At 40.9% G+C, this 27,884-nt stretch overlaps 1 protein-coding gene across 1 annotated transcript; it reads right to left on the reverse strand.

The window, feature by feature from the left end:
- Positions 1-1,615: 1,615 nt before the first annotated feature.
- Positions 1,616-27,884, reverse strand: LOC122555081. Its single transcript, XM_043700754.1, has 4 exons — positions 27,760-27,884; positions 11,054-11,212; positions 3,844-6,405; positions 1,616-1,674 (listed from the first exon to the last, which is right to left on the reverse strand). Exons 1-3 carry the CDS (start codon positions 27,820-27,822, stop codon positions 5,395-5,397), a joined length of 1,233 nt encoding a protein of 410 aa, XP_043556689.1. The 5' UTR covers positions 27,823-27,884; the 3' UTR covers positions 1,616-1,674; positions 3,844-5,394.

Here is a 27,884-nt window from a genome sequence, read left to right on the forward strand (position 1 = left end):
TTCTCGTCTCCTGGTGAATAATACAAAGAGTACAGCTTGATTCAGCTCTTACAATGATTTTGAGAGACCTGATCACCAAACCTTGTTCTGGCTCAACATTTTATACCCAGAAATCTTTGTTGGAATTGTTGCAGTATGTTGAGTCTCAAGATGCTTCAGAATGAGAAGTCTCTCATTATAAATGTAAATCATTCACTATATTGAGGTGTCCTCTCTGTTAATAGTATTGTCTGAGAATCCGATTGTGTGGTATGTGTATTGATCATCATTTCCTGCCCCCCACCCCCCCTCCCTTTGACCTGAGCACACTTTTGCTGGGTGTCTGTGGTTCATTGATTTCACTCAGCTATTGGTGGTGGAGTTGTCTGTGTAAAGGAATCACCTTTTTCATGAATACTACATCAACTTGCTCAGGACTTCTCAAAGGAATATGGGATAAAGGGTGCACTTGTCCCAGAAAATGTTTTATCTCTCTACCAAGTATTATGTCCTCTGTATGAATTGCTACAGTTGTGGAGACATTTGCTAGCATCTTTGAATTTAAAACTGTTAAGAAAGGTTTCTGTTCTGACTTTATCATAAGAAAATAATCTGCAGACTTTTCATAAGCCCATGTAGTAGCTAATTCATGTAGATATCTGCAAATTTGATTGTGCTTTTCACATGTTGGATGCGTTTATTACATTTAATCTGCTCAATAATTGCAGATTGAAGTTGTCACCAAGTGTTTTCATTATTTCCTAACTGCTGCTTATTCTTCAATCCCTTACCTGGCTACAAAAAGGTAGACTACAGAAACTGATTTTGCTGGAGAAACTCAGCAGATCTGGCAGCATCTGCAGAGAGAAAGTAGAGTCAACATTTCGGGTCCGATGGCCATTCTCCAGAAGTTCTGGAGAAAGGTCACTGGATCCAAAAAGTAGACTCTGCCACAAATGCTGCTAGCCCTGCTGAGTTTCTCCAGCGATATCAGTTTCTGATTCAGATTTCCAGTATCTGCAGTTCTTTGTTTTGTGCTTAAAAGGTGGACTAGATTGAACAAGTAAAACACTGCTACATCTGAAGGTGTGTTTGGGGCCTTAAACTAGTTAACAGGGGACGTGATGGCCTAGTGGCATTATTACTGGAATGTTAATCCAGAGATGCAGGCAATGTTCTGGGAGCCTGTGTTTGAATCCTGCCATGGCAGATGGTGAAATTTGAATTCAATAAAAACAAGTTCTGGAACTAAGAGTCTAGCACTGGCTTTGAATTGATTGTCAGGGGGGATAAAATTTGGGTCAGTAATGCCCTTTAGGGAAAGAAACTGCCATCCTTACCTGGTCTGGCCTACATGTGACTCCAGACCCACAGCAATGTGGTTGACTGTGACCTGCCTTCTGGGTAATAAATGCTGGCCCAGCCAGTGAAACCCACATCCCATAAATTAAGCTAAAAAAAACACACGGCTGGAAATGCTGTGAACAACAAAAAAAAATTAGGAAAAGATTTTTTAATTGGATTTTTATACTAAGTTACAATTATTTACAGTAACCAAGCTATCTTTTACATTTATAAGTTTCACAATGTCAGTCTGCAGTAAATGAAGGAACACAATATGTACCGGAACGTTGCAGGGATGTACATAGAGAAACAATTGAAAAACATATATGTGTCGAACTGGGAGCAGGATGTCTAAATACAAACAAAACGGATTTAATGCAGAAGTTATAAAAACAACAATATACACATCTTCAATAAATCAACGTGAATGAATAATATTCAAATTTTTACACAGTAAAAATTAACATTAATAACCCATCAAAGAAAGAAAGCACTTATAATAATTCAGAGCATCGCACCACTTCAGGACGTCCTCAACCACTTTACAGTCATTGTTGTAATGTAGGCAATGCATCTTGAACCTGTACTCTGCAGAGTTCTACAAACAACTAAGTATTCTATGTTTAGCCATGTTGCATGAGGGTTACATATAGGTTAAGACACCATTCTCTTTTGCATTCACCTAACAGAGCAAGTTTGGCATCTCATCTTTAAGACGGCACACCCAACACAATGCCACTCCTTAGCAATGCATGGAAGTTGCAGCCTAGAATACGTAGTCAGGTTCTGATCCAGCCTCTGATACAGAGGCAAGTATATGATCACTGAAGCAAAGCTGAAATCTGTCTCTGCTGCATTATGGTAAAAATCGGCCAGATTTTCATACAAAAATAATGGCACTCACCATTGTCAATGTGCAGATGTCTTGGCAAAATTCAGCAGAGAAGCAAATGTAATGTTAACCTAAAAATGCAAACCTTGCTGTTTGTGTTGTGCTGCTGTTCCATTTGCCTCCTAAAAATGAGACCTTTGCTGCCTAATTCTCAATTAAATCTATGGAACGTGGAAATTTGTTGTGTTTGCTTCGTAGATGCAAATTAAATTCAACACAAAGTTACATTTTATACATTCCATTCTAAGTACCTTTCAACCATGTGGTAAGTGTAAGTTGATGCTATCAGCCTCTGGAAGGGAAAATAACTTTTACTACTGTGGAAACTAATAAATTTGTGGATTGAGATTTCAAAAATGGAGAATTGAAAATGCTATTTCAAAACTTTTCTTAGGTATGTCTTCGTCCTGCTCTGTTAATTGAATGTTGTTCTCTCTCTTTGTTTCTATTTCTGTACCTAATTTGGCATTAAACCTACCTACTCTAATTTACACTTTCTTCGCAGTTTGAAATAAAACTAAAAGAAAATGCTGACAATTTCATGGCTTCCTTCTCTGTCCATTGAAGTCAAACAGACTGCTCTCGTTAATTATGCGAGAGAACTCAGTGAAAATTCTCTGAGTGCGCTGAGAGCTCAGATTGCTGGTCAGTGTGCCAATGACTACAGCTTACAACTTTGCCAGAATATCCTGACGTTCTTTGGAATAGAGAATTCTAGAGGTATGTATAAAGGTATCAAAAAGGTAATAGATCCATTGGCAATGAAAACTGCTCTATTGACAACAAAGGTGGGGTGGTCATCACTGGAGAGATGGATAGAGTACCATCTTGGGTTGTACTCAAAGGAGAACACTGTGATGAGGAAATTCTTGACACTACAGAAAGCCTATCTGGACAAGCAATCCACAGTAGGAACTTAACCAAATCATTAACTTGCTTGTCATGCATCACGTCCCTAAACCCAGTCAGCACAGGAGACCAGCACTCTTGTAACATTTCCACAGAACATCTCTGTCTCTACAGGATGGAGGTGGTAATGCTTGTGACCCTGTCATATTGGAGATCCTGGTTGAACACAAGTATGATTTCAGAATTGAGAGATCTACAACTGACAATTGATCAGTTCTTCAACTGTTAATTTTACAATCCCTCAATTTGATTGAACTTATGAAATTGCTTGCTCTGTTCAGACTCTTGTTCTGGATGGACTGGGGAATTTTAATTGCAATTGAATGCAATATGATAGAGATATACTGAGTAAAATTGGTATTTGAGTCAGAAATAATGGTAACCAATTGGAGGAGGATAAAGGAAAATTGTAATGAGGTAATTGGTGGTGGAAAAAACACATTCAATGGTGCATAAAAGCATCCTTGGATATAATTTTTTTTTTAAAAATCCATATCTTTAGACAGCCAAAGTGGGTTTGTGGAGGAAAAAGTATCCTAAATTGCACCTGTTGGTATTTTTGCATTTCTTCTAGCAGTTGGTTAGCTCTGTTGGTTGGCCAGATGGTTTGTACAGTAGAGTAAAGCTGGCAGCAAGGGTTTAGTTCCCACATCTACCTGAGGTTATTGTAAAGGTCCCAACTTCTCAACCTTACCCCTCAAGTGACTTTATGGCCTTACCTTTTTTTTAAATACCCCTTCCTCCAACTTTGCTAGCAGACGTCCTTCAGTTTTCATTTGAACCATTTTTTCATCAGTTTTGGAAATGATAATGAGCTCTTCATCAGATGACTTGGAGACTTTTAGGGATGAATGATGTACAAAGATACGAAGGTAAGTATTCAGGATACCTATGTCTATACTGTGCATAATCTACAGGAAATATATTTAGATACCAATTGTTTAATGAACTCGGCTAGAACAATTTAAACTTTGGTAGAAAGACCAGTAGGAAGGGGTGTGTTGAGATCAAGCAATTAACATTGACAGTTTCGTTGACTGGTCAAAGCCCTCTTCATTCCCACTGCCTTTTGGTGTAGCCTGTTTTTATCAACATGTGGCAAGGATGCGTACAAGTCATTCCAGACCTTCTTTAAATATGAAAATCAGGGCCCGGTGATCCTTGACTTCGACCTTAACTGGTGACTGGTGGAGAAGGCATTGTAGCTTTCTTACCAAGTGAAACTCGCAGCAGGAGGAGAAAGGTCCTTGGGACCTCCAAGAAAGTTTAGATGTCCCTGTCCTGGACCAACCATTCTCAGATCATAAGACTGTCCTATGTGACTTAGCTGGGTGCCAGGACTGTAATTTGATTTCCCTGTGGTAGATTCCTACTCACCCAAAATAATGTCCCTCTGAGCACCTTTGCAGCTACCACTTGCTGTCTGAGGTGAGTGGAAGGCTGCAGATATGAAGCCTGCAGGTCTGGTACTGGTGTTCCAACCCCTTCTCCAGGCAGTACGTCCCTCACCACCTTGCTGTGTGAAAAGAGGTTCTCCCCACTGATTATTTTCTTAATAATCCTAAATCCCTTGTACACCTCCTGCCAGTGGGGGCAGTTTCCACCTATCTACTCTATCAGAATCCATCATCATTTTGAACTTTATGAATTTTCCATTAACATTTTCTGTTCTAGGTCGAACGACTTCAACCTCTTTTGTCTCCTTGGAGAACTGAAACTCCCAATTTTTGTTCCTGTAATTTGTTTCTTTGTCATGGCTTTAGTATCCTTCCTGAAGGTGATGTTTAGAACCGGACATCACAATGTCACGAAATGCCTTGTAACATAATCTTTGGATCAATGATGTATAATCAATTTTTATGCATGATTAATGCCATAATAGAAATATGCGGAGTCTTTGTTTTGTTCTAAAGGAAATTCTTTGCTGTTTGAGTGTTCAAGACTCTTGTCTTTTCATAAATACTTCCATTGATTTAACAATTTGTCTCTCAGTCATGTGTCATTCAATCTTGTAAACTGAAGCAAGATGGTATTTGCTGCAGATGCATGGTTTATAGAGCTCTTAAAAGTTGGTAAATTAGCATGCTTTCATTTAATGAACACTGGTTGGCTGAACTTATTGCCAACAATAAATTAGATGAACAACTTAAGTTCAACACGTGGTATCATTTGTATCTTAAGAAAGTGCACAGGCTAATTTCTTCTTTCAAATTTTAAAGGCACGCCACTCATTTTATGTTTTTTTGTGGGCTCCTAATTTTACAGTTTTATTAAATAAATAAACTCGTGTCTCCGGGCGATTCCTTGTCAGCTGCTTGTCTTTGTTTGTTTTCCAGATTACTTTTGGTTTCAAGATGAGGTTCATTTCCCTCAGGGATCAAATCTAGCAACTGGGAATCCACATACGACAGGACACCAGAATCCTTGGATGAACACTTCTCCAGATTCTTAAAATCAGTTTCATAATTCACATTGCTTGGGAAGGTCACTGGTCTGGGCACAGCGTACTTGTTATCCTGAAGCATTTCAAGTGGTAGTTCAAAGGCTGTGGGACCTATTTCACTTAGGGAGCGCTTTAGAGTATTGCGTTGAAAAGTTGATGTGTGCCAGACGACACCACGGCACATTGAGGAGCATAGGCAAGGCCGAGGCACATCATAAATTGCGTAAATGCTGGAATCAGGAGAAGATCCCTCTGGGGGGTTTGTCGCCAAATGTCCTGTTTCAGGCTTAGGCTTTTTTGCAGGTTTTTGAATGGTTTGAGCAACGGCACAGCCACTGTTTGAAGTCGGGCTGAACGTTCTCAATCCCGTCGACTGCTGAAGCACATTGCTCTGGGAATTATTCGACTCTCTCTGAGTTACACTTTCATGGTTCCCCTTTGGTTTTTCCACTTGTGTCACAGTATTTCGTGAACCGTTCCTGATAGCGTTGCTGTAAGAAGGTGGGGAGGCATATTTTGGGATATTGACTGCTAACCGACTGTCATCTCTGACCCCATTTACACTGGAATCTTTCGATGAATCCATGTCAAGCATTGCTTTGTCAGGAGACTTAGCTGAAGTGGTTCCATCAGGGAGCTTGAGGTAGGAAGACTTGGTCGACCTCCCTTCTGTATCATGTTCTTTACCAATTTCCACTTGGCCAATGCAATTGTTCCCTTTCACATTCCCATTCATATTGATCAAGTCCTGATCTTTTCTCATTTGTGTAATGTGAGCCAGGTTTGCGCCAATCTGTGCGTATGTCTCGTCATCTTTTTCTGACAACATTTTTCTGATCTGAAACAAAAAGTGTAATTGCTTGCACTCTATAATGGGAGGAATTGGCTTATTTAGACATTAAAAAGTAGAAAAGGGCTTAAATTGTGACAACAGCACATGTTTTTGGACAGTCTTTTGTTTTAAAAAGTCTAAGTCCCCAAGCTCCTTGACCTTGACAATTCTCCTGCTCATTTCTCCCCCTTTTATTTATCTCTCCATCAAAGCCCTTCTGATTTTTAGCTGTAGGAACCTATCTCTGGTAACATATATCCCCTTTTGGAAACTAAGCAGTGTGTGCTGATTATAGGAAATATCATAGCAGAACTCAAACCTCTCTTCTTCCACTGAAACCAAGTGTAGTATCTCTACCAGAGAAATCAGCAGTCAGCAGAATCTAGGGATTGAACCAAGGGTCATCCTAATCTCACTGCAACACCTTTAGCAGAATTTACCCAGAAACTTCTGGAATATTTTCACTTGCTTTGAACTGCCTGAATAGTAGATATAGACAGAAATAGTGAGGCAACAGAAGTGTCAGATTCAGTCCACTATTAACTTCACTGCACATTTGGAGGCAAATAAAATGTGTCTTTTTGTAAGGTCTATATGCCTTGTTGATGCATTATTTGAAGAATCCATCACTGAGTCTCATTTTGCTTGATCTGTTCGGGTAATATATGCAGGTAATGTTCCATTTTAATCTAGTGGAAGGGATAACTTGGCACGTTTTGTGGAACCTCTTCAGTTTTCATCCCAATTAAGTCAATGGAATGAAAAATCAAGTGGTGTTTGTACTGAGCAGACAATCTGATATATCATGACCACCATCCCAATAATAAAAACAAAACTGACCCGCACAGTTCCTGGCTCAATGGAGGAACTCAAAGCTGAGAAAACTGCACCAATATGTAACAGATGTCTTCAAACAGATGGGACATCCTCCGTGGGCAAACAACATGGCTCTGCCACTCCACAGGCTACAGGGTCCTCCAGCACTGAACTCTGACAGCTCTATATTGACATGGCTCAACAAGTGGATACTGTTTTGCTGCCTAGTCAGTGGCAATTTTAACTGTCCTTCAAATGGTTGTGCCTCCACCCATCCTGGCAACTTTACCTTACATCTCATGTCCAAACCTTCATTCTTGCATCCTTATGCAAAAGAACTAAATTTGCAATTTTGATTTTAAAGAGAAAAGAAGCCCCTGGTTTCAGGACATTTGCACGGCCTATATCCTACGAGTTGCTTCCAAGTGCATTCTGGGTGAGACTGGCATGTCTCATCTCAATTGTGCTGTTCACCACCAACAACCTGGGTCCTAGCCTACTGCCAGGATTGAGACGTCCAGTCATTTATGTGTAGGGGGCACTGGAATGGCTGGATCGTCCATTTATGTGGGTTCTGTCTGTTTCTTGGGTGCTTTACCGATGTTTTAGTGGGAGTGGATCCCACGGAATTTTAGGGCCATGTAATTAGAACTCTGATTAAACCTTGTTTTGGAAATGTTGGATTAAATTAACAAATATTTTGCGTCTGTTTTGACTATAGAGGAGACAAAAAGTGTGGAAGGGAGAGGGGAACTTGTGAAATTATAAATATCAGACTAGAGATGCAAAGTGATGTGATAGAGCTGCAGGGTGACAAGTCCTCAGGTCCATGTGGACTTCATCTTGGGGTTTGAGAAGAGATGGCTGATGAGGCTGTCAAATCATTTGTATTAAGCTTCCAAAATTAACTAGATCCTGGGAAGAGTCTATCCAACTAAAAAGTAGCAAATATAACCCTTGTGTTCAAAGTTTGTGAGAAGATTTGTAGCTTGGGTGCTCATTGTTGTGGTTCTGTTCACCGAGCTGGGAATTTGTGTTGCAGACGTTTCATCCTCTGTCTAGGTGACATCCTCAGTGCTTGGGAGCCTCCTGTGAAGCGCTTCTGTGATGTTTCCTCCGCCATTTGTAGTGGTTTGAATCTGCCGCTTCCGGTTGTCAGTTCCAGCTGTCCGCTGCAGTGGCCGGTATATTGGGTCTAGGTCAATGTGCTTATTGGTTGAATCTGTGGATGAGTGGAAGCGGCAGGTACAAGTCACTATAAATGCCGGAGGAAAGATCACAGAAGCGCTTCACAGGAGGCTCCCAAGCACTGAGGATGTCACCTAGACAGGGGACGAAACGTCTGCAACACAAATTCCCAGCTCGGCGAACAGAACCACAATAACCCTTGTGTCTATTCTATTCCAGAGGCAGAAAGCAGGAAACCTTGGGCCAGTTAGCTTGATGTCTGTCATGGGGAAGATATTAGAATTGAGTTTTAGAGAGGTTAGAGCTGGGAACTTAGAAAAGTTAATCAGGAAGAGTCAGCATTGTTTTGTGAAAGAGAAATCATGTTTAGCCAATGTATTGGTATTCTTTAAAGAGTAACACATGCAGTGGATCAAGTAATGGATGCAGACGTACTGTACTCAGACTTCCATTAGGTATTGAATAAGGTGCTATAAAGGTCATCGTGCAAAGTCTGAGCTCATGGTGTATGAGCACAGATAGAAGATTGGCTGGCTGATAGAAAACAAAGTTTGCATAAATGACTTTTTTTTTCTGTTTGGCAGGATTTGATGAATGGGTTTGTACTGTGGCCTCAGCCTTTTACAATTAACATCATTGACTTAGATAAAAAGAGTGAAGGATGGAAATGAGCTAATTTGCAGATGGCACAAAACATGTCGGAAAGCATGCTATGGAAAAGAGAGCAGATTGCAGACAGATAAAGGTAGAGTGAGTAAGTTGGCAAAAATCTGGCAAGACTATTATATGGGAAAATGTGAAACTCTTCACTTTGACAAGAAGAATTTAAAAAATACAGAATTTCACTTAAATGGGAAATGACTGCCAAATTCCGAAGCACGGAAAGATTTAACTGTTCTAGCACATAGATCACAAAAAGACAGTATGTAGGAATAGCAGTAAGTAAGTAGGGTAATGGAATGCTATTCCTTGCAATAATAGTAATTGAGCATAGAAGTAAGGATGCTATGCTTCAATTATACAGGGCATTGGTGAGACTAAATCTGAAACACTATGTGCAAGCTTGATCTCTTTATTTTAGGGTGGATGTACATGCATTGGAAATGGGTCAGAGGAGGTTTACTAGATTGATATCTGGATTGAATGGGCTGTCTAAATGAAGAAATGTTGCATAAACTCAGTGTCCTTCCACTGATACTTAGAAGACAAAAGAGTGGTTGGATTGAGTGGATAAGATCATGATTGATTTTGACAAAGTGGACGTAGAAAGCATATTCCCTTTTGTGGTGAGTTGAGAATGAGGGGGCAGTGTTTTAAATTTAAGGGTTGACCTTTTAAGAAAATGATGAGAAGAATTTTATCTTCTCCTGGAGGTTTGTGTGACTTTGAAAGTCTCTGCCTCAGAAAATGGACAGAGGTGGAGGTCATTGAATAATTTAAGGTGGAGAAGGACAGATCCTTGTTAGGCAATGGAATAGGTGGGAATGTGGAATTCCAGACACAAACTGATCAGCTCCTAATTTCTATGTTCATAAGTTTTAGTTTGGGACATTTTGCAATGGAGGAGTTTAACAGCTCCTGGAGCACTCAATCTGGCTGTTTGAAAATTTTAAGGTAGGCTGAGAAAAGATTTTGTAAAAATTTACAAACATACTGATGCTGCCACCTTTACCAGCTGAATCTGTTGGTACCTGTAGTATTTGTCCTAGTGTCAGGTCTTCCCTTCTGCCCCTGTGCCACTCACCATAGCTGACGGCAAACATTCCCAAACTTTCTCCCATGCCCAACATGGTGGTGGACAATGACAAAATGCAGGTGAGTGGGTTGTTAACAAACTCAATGGCTTGTTAATTGTTTCAAATAGTGAGCAGGCCTCCAACACCCATGCCCACTCAGATTCTGTAGAGCAGCACGGACACCCCATTTTATATTTCCTGTGGCAATTTACAGATGTGAAATTAGCCCATTTTCAGATTAACAATGCCTTGTTAAATTGTATAACTCACAAACATGCATATTGAAGACCTTTTATACTTATTATAGCATAAACAAGGGATAAAATTTGGAAGTTTTTTTTTAACACAAAATCGCAGAAAACTGGAACTTTTTCCTACAAATGTTGTGAACCCTGGCTCAATTGACACTTTCAAAGTACAGATCAACTGATCTTTTGTTAGGGAAGCGTATGGAGGGACATGGAACTGAGGTGTGTCAATGAATTTGTAATGCAGATCAGCCTTGAATCATAGAATGTCTATAGGGTAGAAGTAGGCCATTCAGCCCATCCCAACCCTCCAAAAAGCATCCTCTAACCCTGCATTACCCATAGCTAACCCATACATTTCAGGGCAATTTCGCCTAGCCAATCCACCCAACCTGCACACCTTTGGACTGTGGGAAGAAACCCACGCAGACACAGAGAGAATGTGCAAACTCCACACAGACAGTTGCTTGAGGCTGGAATTGAACCCAGGCCTGTGGCACTGTGAGATAGCCATGCTGACCATTGTGCCACTGTGCTGCCCTTGCTCTGACTAAATGGCAGAACAGGCCCATGAGGTTGAATAATTCTGCCATGTCTTGCAACTGTAGAACAGTAGAGAAAATTTGATTTTACCTTGTGTATGTTTTTAAAGTAAATGTAAAATACCTGAAGGAGTTTAAAGTAGATGAGGGATACTCCAAAGATTGCCGCAGCACACGCTAACAAAACTATAACCAGTAAGACAAGAGCAGCTACTAAATACTTCTGAAGGGAATTTGATTCTTGCTGTCCATCACCAACAGTTGACTGCCCAGTAACTGGTGCCTACAATAAGAAAAATAGACAAAACAAGAAAATGATAAACAGACTTCAACTTAAAAGCAAAGAAGGTTGTTTATAAGTTTAATTTCCAAAGTGCTTTTACCACTTTTACTTTTGTAGCTGCATTAAAAATTAGCATTGGCAAATCCAAGGCAAAGTAACTCAGGGGAGGAGAACTTCTGGGATAGAGAATAACTTTCTGGAATTTATTGTGAACTGAACTTAAGCCAAGACAGGAACGCCCTAATAGCTCTCTGGAGGTATTTCTCTATGTCAGACTACTCTCTCTTCTAGTGGACATTCAGCTCTGTATGCCTGTAGTGGGGGATGATTAATGCAGTTGCCAGTCACTCCTGTGCCACCCTGACCAAGAAGCAATCAAATGCTTCAGTCTATAAATATATATGTGAAAGGGGCAAGATTAGGCTAGATGACTTCTCAAAGCTGGGAGAAAGTGAGGACTGCAGATCAGAGTCGAGAGTGGGGTGTTGGGGAAGCACAGCAGGTCAGGCAGCATCCGAGGAGCAGGAGAATCAACATTTTAGGCAAGAGCCCTTCATCAGGAGTGAGGCACTCCTCAAAGCTATGTCGCTGCTCAATAGAATCATGGCTGCTCTACCTTAACTCGACTTTCTCAACAGTTCCCTTTGATCACTTGATTCGCTGAGTGACCCGAGATCTACCTATGTCAACCTTGAATCTAATCAATGATAGAGCATCCGCAATACCTGAGAGTACAAAATTCCAAACATTCACCAACCTCTGAGTGAAGAAAAATCTCTTCATCTCAGTCTTAAATGACCATCCTTCTATAATGAGTCGGAACCACCATGTTCTGCGTTCCCCAGCAAGGGGGAAAGGAACATTCAGTATCTATCCTGCTAGAGTCGTGCATGTTTCAATGGGATCAACTCTTACATTTCTAAACTCACAATTTACTCAGTGTCTCATCACAGAACAGCTCTCTCAGCCGAGGGATTAATTTAATGAACCTTCACTGTATTGTTGCTAAAGTAGATATATCTGTCATAAATATGGAGACCAAAAGTGTGCACAGTGCACCAAGCATGGTCTCATCTGGTATCATGTCAAATATGGGCAAGGAAATCTCTTGTTGATTACCATGTACTGCCCCTCCTTGGCTGAAGAATCAGTACTCCTCCATGTTGAGAACCACTTGGAGGAAGCACGAGAGTGACAAAGATACAAAATATACTCCGGATGGGGGATTTCAATGTCCATCAATAACAGTGGTTCACTACTGACCAAGCTGATCAAGTCTGAAAGTACATAATTGCTAAACTTCATCCTTCCCAATCTACCTACTGCAGATGCATTTTCCATGGCAGTGTTGATATGAGTGACCATTGCACAGTTCTTGTGGAGACAAAGTCCCGTATTCACATTAAGGATACTGTCCATCATATTGTGTGACAGTATCATAATGGGATAGACTTTGAACAGGCATACAATGGAGCATCTGTGAGGTACCATGGGCTATCACCAGTAGCAGAAACATACTCCAGTACAATCCATAACCTCATGGCCTGATATGTCGTCCGTGCTATAATCACAATTAAGCCAGAGGATCAACACTGGTTCAATGAAGAGTGCAAAAGGACATGCCTGGGATAACACCAGGAATACCTAAAAATAAGAGGTTAACCTAATGAAGCTACCAAATGGGACTACTTATGTGACAAACACAAGAGCAGCAGGTGATAGACAGAACTAAGAAATTCTATAGCCAATGGATCAGACCTGAGCTCTGCAGTCCTGCTAAATCACATGTTCAGAACTTGTGCTCCCATGGTCAACTTGTTTCAGTACAACTATAACGCTAGTATTTACCAGATAATGGCGAAAATTGCCTAAGTATGTTCAGTACACAAAAAACGGGACAAATCCAACCCAACCAATCACCTCCCCATCAGTCTACCTTCGATCATCAGTAAAGTGATGGAAGGTGTCATCAAGCAGCACCTTCTCAGTAATAACCTGCTCAGTGACGCCCAGTTTGGGTTCTGCCAGGGCCATTCAGCTCCTGACCTCATTTCAACCTTGGTTCAAACATGGTTAAATGAACTGAATTTCAGAGGTGACAAAAGAGCGACAGTCCTTGATATCAAGACTGCATTAAAACAAGTGTGGTATCAAGCAGTCTAAGCAAAACCAAATCAACGGTTAATTGGGGGAAATTCTCTTGCTTGGTTGGAGTCATACCTGGCCCAAAGGAAGGTGGATGTGGTCGTTGGAGGTCAGTCATCTTAGCTTCAGGACATCTCTGCAGGATTTCCTCATGGTAGTGTACCCATGGTACATTTCCTCATGGTAGGCCCAACCATCTTCAGCTGCTTCAAAAATTACCTTTCCTCTATCCTTAGGTCAGAACTTGGATATTTGCTGATAATTGAACAATGTTTAGCACCATTTGTGACCTTTCAGATACTGAAGCAGTCAATGTCCAATTGCAAGAAGACCTGGACATTTCCCAGGCTTAGGCTGATAAGTGACAAGTAACAATTGACACTTTTGTCAGGCAATGACAATGTCCAATAAGAGAGAATCTAGCCATCATTTTTGCCATTCAATGACATTAACATCATTGAATGCCTCTTTATCAACATCTTGGGAGTTGAAAACATTAATCTTTATTCAACAGCAGCAAACATAAAGGGAAAACCAAACCAATGAAAGCTGCATATATTTCTGACTACATATAGGGACTGCTTGCCTGTCACTCAACAGTAAATGTACTGTCAATTAATAATCACTGCAGCCAACTCACATTGACTGGGATGGGCTGTTATGTAAGCCCTGTCTAGCTTGTAATACCCGATGCTGTATAGCTCTATCACGCTGAAGGTGATGTTCCTCCTTTTCAATGTCCTTATTTTTTCCTTCTGCTTTCAGAGCTCTTCAGCCTTCATCACATCCCTCTCTGCCTAATTCAGTTGTGCAGACCACAGCATGCTAGGATTAGTGAGCACATTGTGGCTGCATTGAACTACAAAGACCATCCAGACTGATATTGGCATCAGAATCTAATCTTCAGGAGGATTGTTGTCTGCTGTCCAAAGGTCTCAATTGAAAACTGGACTGCATTGTACCTGTGCTCGGCTTCATTCATGGGGTTTCATGATGGAGTCATTAGCAATGGCTGCATTGTCGCTCAGTAACCATCTTTGTAAGGTACCTAGTTGGTGAAACAATACAGGAGGATTAGAGTTCTCACGGTACCAGGTGCAGATCTCTCAGGTGCGGTACCAATAGTCACAGATGATTTGTACAATGATTAAATGGAATCCTTTTCCATTGAAGTGTTATAGTAATGCACTCTCAGTGTGATGTGCAGTGCCCTGCATCCAGAGGAAGACAGTGATGTGGACAAAGCCAATTGCCCCAGCTGCAGCACTGTCCTTATCATGGGGGAGATAAGATAAAGTGTTGTGACCTGGCACAGACTGTATCAGGAGCAGCCTTGATATATTTATGGATTGAAGGTTATGTGATCCCCACACGGGTCCCCATTGGATCTTTGGAAGTATCCAGTTATATAGCAGTTGAGTGCCTTGACAGCTGCAGGGTAGAATAACCACCTTCCCCTTCAGGTCACAGGTCCCACTCTGGCAGTTGGCACAATGCTGTGAAATTGGGCTGGGACATCTTTAGTCTGTGGCAGCACTCTACCTTGTTAATCTGGAAGAAATGTCATCAAGGACAGTAGACTCTGGCTCTCCTGTACCTCCTCACATCCTGAGGGAACCTTCATTGATTGAACTCTTTACACAAAGGCATTTTACCATTTACTGGCGATTGCTGGTGGCCCTTGATTTGGGGTGACAAGAGTTTCCCCTCCATTTCTCTGCACCTTTGAAGCACTGTACCCTACAGCGATGATAGCTCCTGCTGTGACTGAATCCTATGCTAACAATACCAATGAACCTATGTGGGGAGTATCAGAAACAGAGCAGATTTTCACTCGTGACAGCAGTCGCCATTTGCATCACTGATAAATGATTGGTGAGTATAGTCCTCCATTCGGTGGAACATGGAGCACTCCAACAAGGAGAGCCATGGAATGCCTTTATCAGGACCTTTGGCATACTAGCCTCATTCCAACTAATACAGCTTATGTCACATCACACAATGACGGAAGGAGATTTTAATCATTGTATGACTACTGATACCTCATTCCCCAACCCACACCCCACCCTCACAGACAGAACAGTATAATGCATGTTGGTGAATAGTTAAGGTTCATGGTGAGAAGAAATCAGCTTCATACCCTTGTGCAGTCTATGAGGCCTTGGATTGGCTTTGGGAATTAATACCTGCGGATGCCATATTTATGGTCGCTGTGATTACTTCTGCTTTGCAAGATGTCTATCTTCAATCTGCAATGACCAATGACATGGTCAAGATTGATTGTGATCAGGATTTGTATCCTGCACAGTTTGACTTTACATATATTTTGCATGCAGGCACCCGCACTACAGATATCTTTTTCCTGTGCCGTGTAAGGGCCTCATTAATACAATTGGCCCTTGAATGGCCTCTCATTGCTCACATGCACAGCCCATGTGCTCAGGCAGAAAAAGAAACACTTACCCCCCCAACACCTGGAGTGGTTGCAGCTATTTTTTACTTCCAGAGTACAATTACAATTCACTCTATGATGGAAAATAACACAAGTCTTTCTTAGTTGAATCGGTCACAGGCTCAGCCTAGTTACCATGTGAATCCCCCATAGTTCTTCCTTCCTTGCACTCCCTGTTGAGCCCATCAATGTTGAGATTCCAGTTGTTCTTATACACCATTTTAAATTATGACTTACTCTCCAACATTACCCGTGAGTCCTGGCTCTACAACTGATTATCATCATGCCGCACTGTACCCCAGGGTGGGATGACCATCGATGTCAGCCTCTCCTATAGTACCCCATGCCCTTTAGAGAACTGTTGACTCATCCCCCAGTTTATATGTTGAGTTTTCCCAGCTCAGAATTATTGTCCCCACTGCAACCCAGAAAGCTGCCTCCAGTCTCTAGAATTGAGTTCCTCAGTGACCCCTGATAACTCCTCTTGACTTTCAATCAGCTGACCCCCAGGACTGACCATGGGCCACTCCTTGACTGACTTGGATGGGCAGTCCTGGCAGATGAGTGACCTTGAGTGACCTTGAGTGATCTTTGAGCGGCTTCCTAATCGATTTATCTCGAATTCCTGGACTGATTGAACTGGACTTGCAGAACTGACCATAGTCCACTCCCTGGTCTGTAGTAAATGCAGAGCCCCTGACCCTAACAACTTCAAGGGTCTGATTGACCTTGTCCAAGCCCCTGGACTGTTATTGGACATTACCCCTGACTGAATGTGCTGGTACCTTCTGACTGAAGGCTGTTCCCTTGACTTGACTAAAGACTATTCTGTCTAGACTTTGAGACTACCATTTGGTTGAAGTACATTCAGTGTATTTGGCAAGTAAACTGCTGGCACATGCTGCAGTTGTGATATCGACATTATAAGGTACTGTACAGCGATAGCTCCACCCTGTTGAGGTGCTCTCACTGCTGACAATCATGAGAAGTTCCCTCACTTTGTGTCGAGAATAAATGGCAAGGCTAGACAGAAGTCATTGAGTCAGAGAGTTATACAGCAGGGAAACACACCCTTCAGTCCAACCAGTCCCTGCCGAACATAAACCTAAACTTAACTATTACCACCTCTATATCCCTCAAAACCTTTGCTTTTCATGTTCTAAGTGTCTTTTAAATGCTGTAACTGTGCCCACACCCACCACTTCCCCAGGAAGTTCATTCTACACATGAACCACCCTCTATATAAATTCTCTCTCCTCTCATCTTAAAAATATGCCCCCTTGTCTTGAATATCCCCTCCATGGAAAAGACACCTATTATTAACTTTATCTGTATCCCCTCCTAATTTATAAACCTCTATAAGGTCACCTCTCAATCACCTAGCTCCAGTGAAAAATGTCCCAGCCTATTCAGCCTGCCTTTATCACTCAAACCTTCCATAACGGGCAATATCCTGGTAAGTCTTGTGAATCTTGAAGTTCTGAACGAGAAGGCAGATTGCAAACAGGAAAGACAGAGATGATATCCATATCCAAATAGGCTCAAAGGTACTGAGAGAGCAAGCGAAGAGTTCTGAGATACACCCTGGTTTAATCCTTAAGATGGCTGTCTGCCGCTGTGTGCAAAATGGCTGCAGTATTAAAATAAAAGGTGCTTGTAATGGAGAACTGTACTGGAAGTGGGTCAAAGTTATGTCATGAGGATGTGGAGAGGCTGGAACATGTCCGATATTCTGTGAATTTCTGTCCATAGAATCTGCTCCGAGATGCTGGGGTCTGCGTTGTAAAATTGAAGCTCCGAGGATCAAGCCACCCTCATGTCAGGAATCTGCCTCATTTCACACTGTGCCAGTGATCTACATAAGAGCATGTTCTCTGCTCATTACATCATAGTTCATGGTCTTGCGCATTCGTTTTTAGTTGGTCATAAGAATTTCACATTTTCAATTTCAATGAGCAATGAACAATATGACGAGGAAAAAGAATAAATGAGGGGATTTCTCATTGCCATTCAAAAGAGAACAATTACATAGAATCATCATCGTAGAATCCCTACAGTGAGGAAACAGGCCCTTTAGCCCAACAACTCCCCACCGATCCTCCGAAGAGTAAACTCCTCAGACCCACTCCCTCTACCCTGTATTTACCCCTGACCAATGCACCTAACCTACATATTCCTGAACACTATGGACAATTTAACATGGCCAATCCACCCTAACCTGCACATCTTTGGACTGTAGGAGGAAACTGGAGCACCCAAAGGAAACCCACGCAGACACAGGGAGAATGTGCAAACTCCACACAGACAATTGCCTGAGGCTGGAATCAAATCTGGGTCCCTGGCGCTGTGAGGCAGCAATGCTAACCACTGAGCTGTCATGGTTGAGATCCCAGCTGGTGTTATTACTGGACAAGTCAGATTCCAGATTGAAATCTAGCTTGACTGATTTTTTTTTGGACTTTAACAAAGAGGTCTTTCACTAAAACACAAACATGCAGTTCTGAATAATTTGTTTTGACAAGAAAACAAAAGTCCATTATGCACTAGAAATGATGATAAAAAAGAATAAACCAAGCTATTTACATTTAACACAAGTTTAAATATTTCAAAGCTAATGGTAAACTTCTTTACAGTACTCACACCAGAGAGAACTCCCTTCTCTAACACATCTATAAGGCTTAAATTGAGGCTTTAATCTCAATCCTGTGAATCTAATAGCCTATTACACTTTTCTTCATAAAACTGACCTTAGACCAAACACTTCTGTTCTGGAACTCTCAAACTAAACTCCTTATACAATTGCAATCTGTTTGTTAGCAGTTCTAAACTAGCTCCTTTCTTCAGGAGAAATAGTTTTATACAAGCAGCTTCAATTAAGTTTTCTGAAAACCTGAGCTGAAAATCTTCTTTAAACCAAAGATGTTTCCTCTGAGCCAAACACTCCAAAATTGCAGATCCTTCTAACGGAAGGTTAGTTTGTATGCTTGTTAAAAACTCTCCAGAAATAAATAAGTTTCCATTAGTCTCCAAAAACTAACTTTCTCGCACATTAAAAAAGAAATGGCTTCAGAAAGCTTTACAAGTTACAATATTAGACCTTCAATAGCTTTATCCTGAGATGTATTGATAATATATTGTCTCAGCAAGCTGCTACCAAAGCATTTTATAAACTTATGTTTTAGATACATTTACCAATTTGAATTGCCCAGCTTATATTAATATTTCTGTCTCCCAGCATTATTGCATTGTCTTTGTTACAAGTGCCAATCATTTCTTACATAACACCCTGCCCAATGGCATAACAACTGTTGGGGGGTGGATTATAAACTACTCACACAGTGTTTTCTGACTCTTGCTATTCCTCATCCAAAGGGTTTTTACAAATACATTAAGGACAAAAGGGTAACTAGGGAGAGAATAGGGCCCCTCAAAGATCAGCAAGGTGGCCTTTGTGAGGAGCTGCAGGAGATGGGGAAGATACTAAACAAGTATTTTGCATCAGTATTTACTGTGGAGAAGTACATGGAAGACATAGAATGTAGGGAAATAGATGGTGACATCTTGAAAAATGTCAATATTGCAGAGGAGGAAGTGCTGCTTGTCTTGAAATGCATAATACTGGATAAATCCCCAGGACCTGATCAGGTGTACCCTAGAACTCTGTGGGAAGCTAGAAAGGTGATTGCTGGGCCTCTTACTGAGATATTTGTAACATCAATAGTCACAGGTGAGGTGTCGGAAGACAGGAAGTTGGCTAATGTGGTGCCATTGTTTAAGAAAGATGGTAAGGATAAGCCAAGGAACTATAGACCGGTGAGCCTGATGTCGGTGGTGGGCAAGTTGTAGGAGGGAATCCTGAGGGACAGGATGTACATGTATTTGGAAAGGCAAGGACTAATTAGGGGATAGTCAACATAGCTTTGTGCATGGGAAATCATGTCTCACAAACTTGATTGAGTTTTTTGAAGAAATAACAAAGAAGGTTGATGAGGGCAGAGCAGTAGATGTGATCTATATGGACTTCAGTAAGGCATTCGACAAGGTTCCCCATGGGAGACTGATTAGCAAGGTTAGATCTCATGGAACACAGGGAGAACTAGCCATTTGGATACAGAACTGGCTCAAAGGTAGGAGACAGAGAGTGCTGGTGGAGGGTTGTTTTTCAGATTGGAGGCCTGTGACCAGTGGAGTGCCACAAGGATTGGTGCTGGGTCCACTATTTTTCATCGTTTATATAAATGATTTGGATGTGAACGTAAGAGGTATAGTTAGTAAGTTTGCAGATGACACCAAAATTGGAGGTGTAGTGGACAGCGAAGAGGGTTACCTCAGATTACAACAGGATCTTGACCAAATGGGCCAATGGGCTAAGAAGTGGCAGATGGAGTTTAATTCAGATAAATGTGAGGTGCTGCATTTTGGGAAAGCAAATCTTAGCAGGACTTATACATTTAATGGTAAGGTCCTAGGGAGTGTTGCTGAACAAAGAGACCTTGGAGTGCAGGTTCATAACTCCTTGAAAGTGGAGTTACCGGTAGATAGGTTAGTGAAGAAGGCGTTTGGTATGCTTTCCTTTATTGGTCAGAGTATTGAGTACAGGAGTTGGGAGGTCATGTTGTGGCTGTACAGGACATTGGTTGGAATATTGCATGCAATTCCGGTCTCCTTCTTATCGGAAAGATGTTGTGAAACTTGAAAGGGTTCAGAAAAGATTTACAAGGATGTTGCCAGGGTTGGAGGATTTGAGCTATAGGAAGAAGTTGAATAGGCTGGGACTGTTTTCCCTTGGAGGTGGAGGGGTGGCCTTATAGAGATTTATAAGATCATGAGGGGCATGGATAGGATAAATAGACAAAGTCTTTTCCCCGAGGTCGGGGAGTCCAGAACTAGAGGGCATAGGTTTAGGGTGAAAGGGGAAAGATATAAAAGAGTTTAGATTAGAGTAGTGCTGGAAAAACACAGCAGTTCAGGCAGCATCCAAGGAGCAGTAAAATCGACGTTTCGGGCAAAAGCCGTTCATCAGGAATACAGGAATACAGCTGTATGAAGGGCTTTTGCCTGAAACGTCGATTTTACTGCTCCGCGGATGTTGCCTGAAATGCTGTGCTTTTCCAGCACCACTCTAATCTAAACTCTGGTTTCCAGCATCTGCAGTCATTGTTATTACCTAAAGATATAAAAGAGACCTAAGGGGCAACTTTTTCATGCAGAGGGTGGCACGTGTATGGAATGAGCTGCCAGAGGATGTGGTGAAGGCTGGTACAGTTGCAACATTTAAGAGGCATTTGGATGGGTATATGAATAGGAAGGGTTTGGAGGGATATGGGCCGGGTGCTGGCAGGTGGGACTAAATTGGGTTGGGATGTCTGATCGGCATGGACGGGTTGGACCGAAGGGTTTGTTTCCGTGCTGTACATCTCTATGACTCTATGATTCTATGTGCATGCAAACTGGTTCAACACCTGGATCTTTTGAGCAAAACTCCCTTCCTACTGAGGTCCTTACATCATCCTCATTTTCTATGCTGCTTTTTTTGAAATATAGTGCACTTTGGAATATTGATACCGCAATTCTGGTTCCCTGGAAAGTGTGGGCTGAAGTTTCACTGCTATGTGATGACAGGTAAGCAGGCAAGATTTGTGATGCCATCCTGCACCCAGGCAATTTTTCCAGAGGTGAGACGGTGGTCAAACGGATCTGCTTTCGCAATAGTAGCTGAGCTCATTTTTCATGTAAATGCTAATAAATTTGCAGAGAGACTGCTTTGTAACTGTGATGCCAACCCCCCAGCTTCCCCCACCCCAATCTCTAAGTTAGAACCTGCAGTTTCTTCCAAACTGGACGACTTCTATCATGACTAATTGACCAATTTGGGGGAAAAAAAAGTTTTTGCTTGACTGTTTCCCACAGGCTTATGATTCCAATTTGACCCCGATATTGAGGTCTTGATCAAAACTGAAAGTCTTGCTCCACAACTCTGAAATGGTGATTAAATCTGGATACTTTGTGTTGATATTTTATCGATTTTGTTATGAATGCCTAGTGTATTGAGATAAGCAGTCTCTAACTTTGGTTTTGCCACAAGCTTTGCATGGATCTTAACATAAGACATACTGACAATTCCTGCTCCCCTCCTCTGTTTCTCGTTAGCCACATGATGACACAAATCTCTTGCATCTTTAAATTTCAATTTTCTTTTTGCCTGGCTCCACACTTCCTGAAGCCCTTTTAGTTTCAAGTGTGCTATTGGCTTCTATTTATACAATTCACCAGGATGTTGATCCCAGTCCAGCTGTTGTGGCGCCCATCCCCTCCCTCCCAAGTAGCAGTGTCAGTGTCATGTGTTTTGCTATATTCCTTGAGCAATGTGTTTAATTTTGTAGTCGATTTGACTCCATGACAATTTGAGTTTGGCTCAGGTAATCATCCAGAAATTATTACTGTTGACCTTCAGCTTTTTAAGTTAGAGCTCAATTTCTCAAACTTCTTCCATAGAACCTCATTCTTAGTCCTGCCTTTGTTATTGCTGGGTGGCACGGTGGCTCAGTGGTTAGCACTGCAGCCCCACAGAACTAGGGTCCCAGGTTTGATCCCAACCTCGGGTGACTGTCTGTGTGGAGTTTGCACATTCTCCCCATGTCTGCGTGGGTTTGCTCCGGTTTCCTCCCACAGTCCAAAGATGTGCAGGTTAGGTGAATTGGCCATGCTAAATTGCCCATAGTGTTAGATGCATTAGCCAGGGGGAATGGGTCTGGGTGGGTTGCTCTTCAGAGGGTCGGTGTGGACTTATTGGGCTGAAGGGCTTGTTTCCACACTGTAGGGAATCTAATCTAATCTAAATGGACCTTGAAACTGGATTCTCATCCTTCCAGTCAAACTAATGATATATATAGTGCAGTTAGAATCGGCTGTGCTATGGGTCAGTTTATAAGTGCACTCTCCCATGTGTCTATTAACCATGTCATGATCTTAGATGATGGTGCTACTGGACAAATCAGATTCCAGAATGAAATTTGGCTTGATGGATAATTTGTAAAGAAAATGTGGTGGCCATTCACAGAAACCTCAGACAAGCTTGCAGATTTCCTTTATTGATAAAAATAATGTCATTGCACAAAAAATATAAAACGAAACAAACCAAGCTATGTTAATGTCAAGCGCAGACTGAAACTTGTTCTGAACTTTTTATTTCTCGATTTTCTAATTTATTCCTACAATCTGCAATGCTGGACTATTTATTTCTTCATTTTCTAATTTTTTTTCGCTAAGAAGTTGCACTGAAGATCCTGTACCTTTGTCCCTAAGATGGCATCACAAGTGACGACTTGTAAACTTTTCACTGTCCTCATCTGAGTACTTGTGACAGTAACGCTAATGCAATTCACAACGTCTTATAACATACAGCAAAACAAAGTATCATCTTTTCCCTAATGTAGAACTTACAGAATTTCAGTAAGTCTTTGGAACTCCTTGCCACAGAGAACTGTGGGGCAGAGTTCTTGTGTAAAATTAAGAGTGAGATAGCTAGTTTCTTGATCGGTAGAGGAATCAAAGATTACAGGAAACTTGCAGAAAAATGAATGTGAGGTACGTCAGCTCAGGCATGATCCTCTTGAATAACAGAGCAGGTGTGACAGGCCAAATAGCTTACTGCTGCTCCTATTTCTAATGGTGTTAAATCCAGAGACGTTACCCTTCTATATCAAATCTTTAATTTTGACTTAACAGCTTCTCCCCAGTTGTGTTGTGAATTGTGAAGTCCTCGTAGATCCATACTCAAGAAACTAAAACCTTAGACTTTCTCAGCTTTTTAATAATCTACAGGTTTCTAACCAAGTATTATGGCCTCAAAGTTTCACAAGGTAAACATTTATACCAGATCAACTGTGCTTTCCCTGTACGGTTTTATACTGATTACTGTATAAATAAAATTACATACTTTCCTAACTGGTCAGCTCAGGTCTCTTCCTAAACTGCCTGAGAAACAATCAGTCTTTAGATTTCTAAACTAAAAGCCATCCTTGATTACTCTTAATACAAAACATGCCTTTCAATGTTTACTCCCTTATTGTAAACCCCACAGTATCAACAACATTACATTGACATTCCAGGAGTTTGCAGTCACCTGCTTTCTGACATATACTAGATTGGGTTTTGGTTTCAGGAGGACACTGCAGCCTCTTACTTAGCCCTTCACAAAAGTAACTACATTGGTATGCCACTAGTTTGAAATCCAATGGGTTCAGTGGTTAGCACTGCTGCCTCACAGCGCCAGAGACGCGGGTTCAATTTCCGCCTCAGGCAACTGTCTGTATGGAGTTGACACATTCTCCCCCTGTCTGTGTGGGTTTCCTCCGGGTGCTCCGGTTTCCTCCCACAGTCCAAAAATGCACAGGTCAGGTGAATTGGCCATGCTAAATTGACCATAGTGTTAGGTGTAGGGGAATGGGTCTGGGTGGATTGCTCTTTGGAGGGTCGGTGTGGACTTGTTGGGCCAAAGGGCCTGTTTCCACGCTGTAAGTAATCTAATCTAATCATAAAATTGCAGACATTTCAGCAAGGTTGGTCAAACTGGGTCTGCTGTGAGAGGTTTGTACAAATAACCTCAGTGTTCTTTGACTGCAATGGTCAGTAACCATCTGGAGTGAGGTAGGTTGGAGGCGATGTGGAATAGGGAAGGCCTCTTAAATGGTGTAGATTGAGGGATTAAATGGAGGATGGGGTTCCTGCTCTTGATTGTTATCTGATAATACTTGCTGGAAGTTCACTTGTATAGGTACCAGATGAAAGCTGGATCATGATATTTGAACAGCCTGCTAAAACTCACAGTTAAGGCTCACACATGAGGAAAGGCCACTTGGATACAGTTTCAGTAGAACTGCTTCAATATGAGTCGGAAACTTTAGGAAAGTTGGGGAGAAAATGATAGTGGAAAAAAGAAATAAAAGTCTGACAAGTAGAATTGAAAATCAACCTACTAAAAGTTTATATAAGTATTTAGCTGCCAGGAAACAGATGGCGTTTCCCACAGGCAACATCTGTAGGGACTCCAAGTTTGTCTTGACGTGGCATTGAATCAGAATTGTCACAGGCTCAGTGAACAGTGAAGAGTTTTGCTGATGTTGTCATGGTTACTTGAATTCAGTTTACTTTATTTCCAATGAAAAATGACTAACATGGAATTTGTTGTTTAAAACCCCATTAGTCCCATAATGTCAAAATATCTTCCTTTGAATTTTGAAGTGCACTTAGCCAAATGCTGAATTATAGAGCACTTCCCAATTTGTAGCATTCATTAGGCAAATATATTAACTTCAACCATATTACATGTTAGTTCTATTGTAAGATTTAGATATATGTTGGAAGAGTAGAATACAATTAATATTTTAACTGAGCAAAAACAGGAAAAGTAGAAGACATTTTTAAGTGGAATTTTTCTCTCTCTTAATTGTAGTCAAGTGAGCCCTTAGTTGTGAGTGTGGTTATGTGAGTATCTGCTTCTATGTGTGTGGTTGGGGTAACAGTTGGGGGAATGGTGGTCGAGATGAGGGGATGTGGTGAGGGAGAATTCCAGCTTTAATCTTTAATACTCATGCAATGTCTCTGTGCAAAACACTTTAGAAGCTGACAACATATGTAATCCAGGCAAACATCTTGAATTATTTAGGTGTCACACAGCATCAGTACCATAATTTCACACAAATATTGCCTCAACCGAGAATACTGAGAAAATGAACTTCTGTCAGTAAAATTTCATTTGTGATGAATTATAGCTACAACTAAATTTGTTCATTTCATACTAACACCAACAACTGGTCAACCTTGCTATTGCTGTTTGTGGGGAACTGCTCTAAGTAAGATGGCTGTCACCATTATCCAATTACCATCGGTAAATTCAAAATAATTCCTTGGCCTAGATTTTGCAGACAGCGATGAAGAGAGAGCAACAGCCTTCAACAGACTTGCTTGTACTTCCTTTGGACTTGTGTACTCAAACTTCAAGAACCATACAAGAACTCAGCACCCTCTTCAAGTAATCTAGGATGTATGTGAACAAATGCAAGCGACTATGCAGTGTGCTTACTAATCAGATCAAAAATTGTCAGTGAGCAACACAAACAGTGAGCCGGGAAGTGTTAATAGAACTTTACATACCATGAAAACTTTGGTACAGAAAACAAAACAAAGAGATGGACAAAGATTTGATTAAGGGAGAGAAGGAGAAAGATACAGTGAGAAAAGGATTTTAGTGAATTGGAATTTTTTTAACTTTTAAAGGTCTTCAATAAACAATTAAAAGGACTGAGACGCTACACTTGTTAAATTTAATTTTCAAAGCCAGATAGATCATTAAGTAAGAATTAAGACTACCTTGCCATCATAAGAGTAGTAATACTGAAAAGAACAAGAATTGATCTTTCTGACATGTTTAATTCATATTGATGAGCAAAAAAGAGCAACTTTGCACTGTTTAAATCTTGTGTCAGATGGTAGGCTGGCAAGAGTTCTGCAACTTTCGCATTTGGATTGTAATATCTTCATTTATTTAATAACTCATGTGTGGTCACTAATTGGGCGCTGTCCAATTCACACAAATAGCAGTGAACACTGGTTAGTTTGTTATTTTTATTGCAAAATCCAACCAATTGGAATACATATGACGTGCATTGAAATGTGCTAAGAGATGTAATGGCATGCAATATAAATTATTTCTTCCTCACTTTCGAGAACATAGAATGAGACCATCTATTATGTGGGAAGTTCTTTATAATAACCATAATCATGTTCTTCCATTACATTTTGGACCCATCAAGAATTTCAGGCTCCTATTGTTCGGAAGGGGGAAGCTGTTACAGTCAAACCCATGACTAACCAAAGGCATAAAATAACAAGGAACTATTTAACTACTATAGAAGTCTATGTAACAATATATTAGGAAAGTACCTATTTAGTATCAATGAAGGCAATCTAGAAAAAATAAAACTACCGCATACCGTATTTTAACAAAGGAGTCACCTGATTATATGCTAATTTAATTCATTGAAATTTAGTGAAGTTGGAAAGAATCATGAAAATAAAAACAAGATTCTACATAAGCACATTCTAAGACATCATGGAAATAACATTTTCATTTTCATCATTTATTGTCCATACTTCTGGCTGCAGAGCGATTCTCCCTGCACTATGTCCTGACCATTTACTATGTACTGTGAAGAATATCTGACAGCACCCCAGTTTGAGATTTTCTGTTCTCATTCAGCAGGCAACCTTATCACCTCCTTTAGTGATTGATAATTTTGAATCACTTAACCCTTAATTGTCAACCACTTGTTGCTGTGGATGCAACCTTGTTTCTCACACGAAATTTGCACCCAAAGCTCTTTCCATTCATTTTGTTATGACAAATGAAGATCAATGCATGTATGAGTAGCTGATGGTGCAGTTCAGTGTATATTTAGCAATGTGTTGACATGTTAAACGATACTCTCCACAGATCATAGATTTTACCTCAACACTCTATAATCTCCTGAGGGAAAGTTCAAAATATGCTTCAAGGTCCCAAAGCAAGCAAATAAAACCTTAGGATATCAATGCACCCTTTTTTTTATTCTAACCTGAAATTGTGTATTAAATCATTGTAGAATGAGGGAGTTTTGAATGGGTTTTTGGTTTTTGAGAGGCTGGAATAGCTATGAATTGCAACCAGTAGAACTAGAATGAAACCAGAATTAACCACAACCAGTAATGTCAGAGTAGGTAAAATGCCGATATAGTAGTTTACAGAGAAATAGATTTCTATTAGTTTGTTTTGTGCTCAGTGTTGGTTTCAGACGCAAGAGAACAGTCCCGAAAAGTTGATCCACCCAATTCCAGAATACAGACCTCTGTACAACTGCTGAAGACTGACTTTTGGATTCGCTAATAAAGAGAATGTAAAGAAAAGACTTACCAGCACTATCCCTAACCAAGTGTAGTTCATCACCCAGAATGAGTAGAATATTTTTCTGAACATTGTTCTCCGTTTCCCGGGGCTATCAGCAATGACTGAGACAATAAACCTAATGTATCTATGGA

Source organism: Chiloscyllium plagiosum, chromosome 1, assembly GCF_004010195.1.
Source record: "Chiloscyllium plagiosum isolate BGI_BamShark_2017 chromosome 1, ASM401019v2, whole genome shotgun sequence".
NCBI lineage: Eukaryota > Metazoa > Chordata > Chondrichthyes > Orectolobiformes > Hemiscylliidae > Chiloscyllium > Chiloscyllium plagiosum.

Bases quoted from the DNA above. Each gene is read 5' to 3' on its own strand.
- LOC122555081 (XM_043700754.1), bottom strand. From the start codon at position 27,822: ATGTTCAGAAAAATATTCTACTCATTCTGGGTGATGAACTACACTTGG. The intron at 11,213-27,759 runs GTAAGTCTTTTC...TTCTTATTGTAG, and splicing joins CTTGGTTAGGGATAGTGCTG to GCACCAGTTACTGGGCAGTC. The intron at 6,406-11,053 runs GTATTTTACATT...TTTTTGTTTCAG, and splicing joins TCTACTTTAAACTCCTTCAG to ATCAGAAAAATGTTGTCAGA.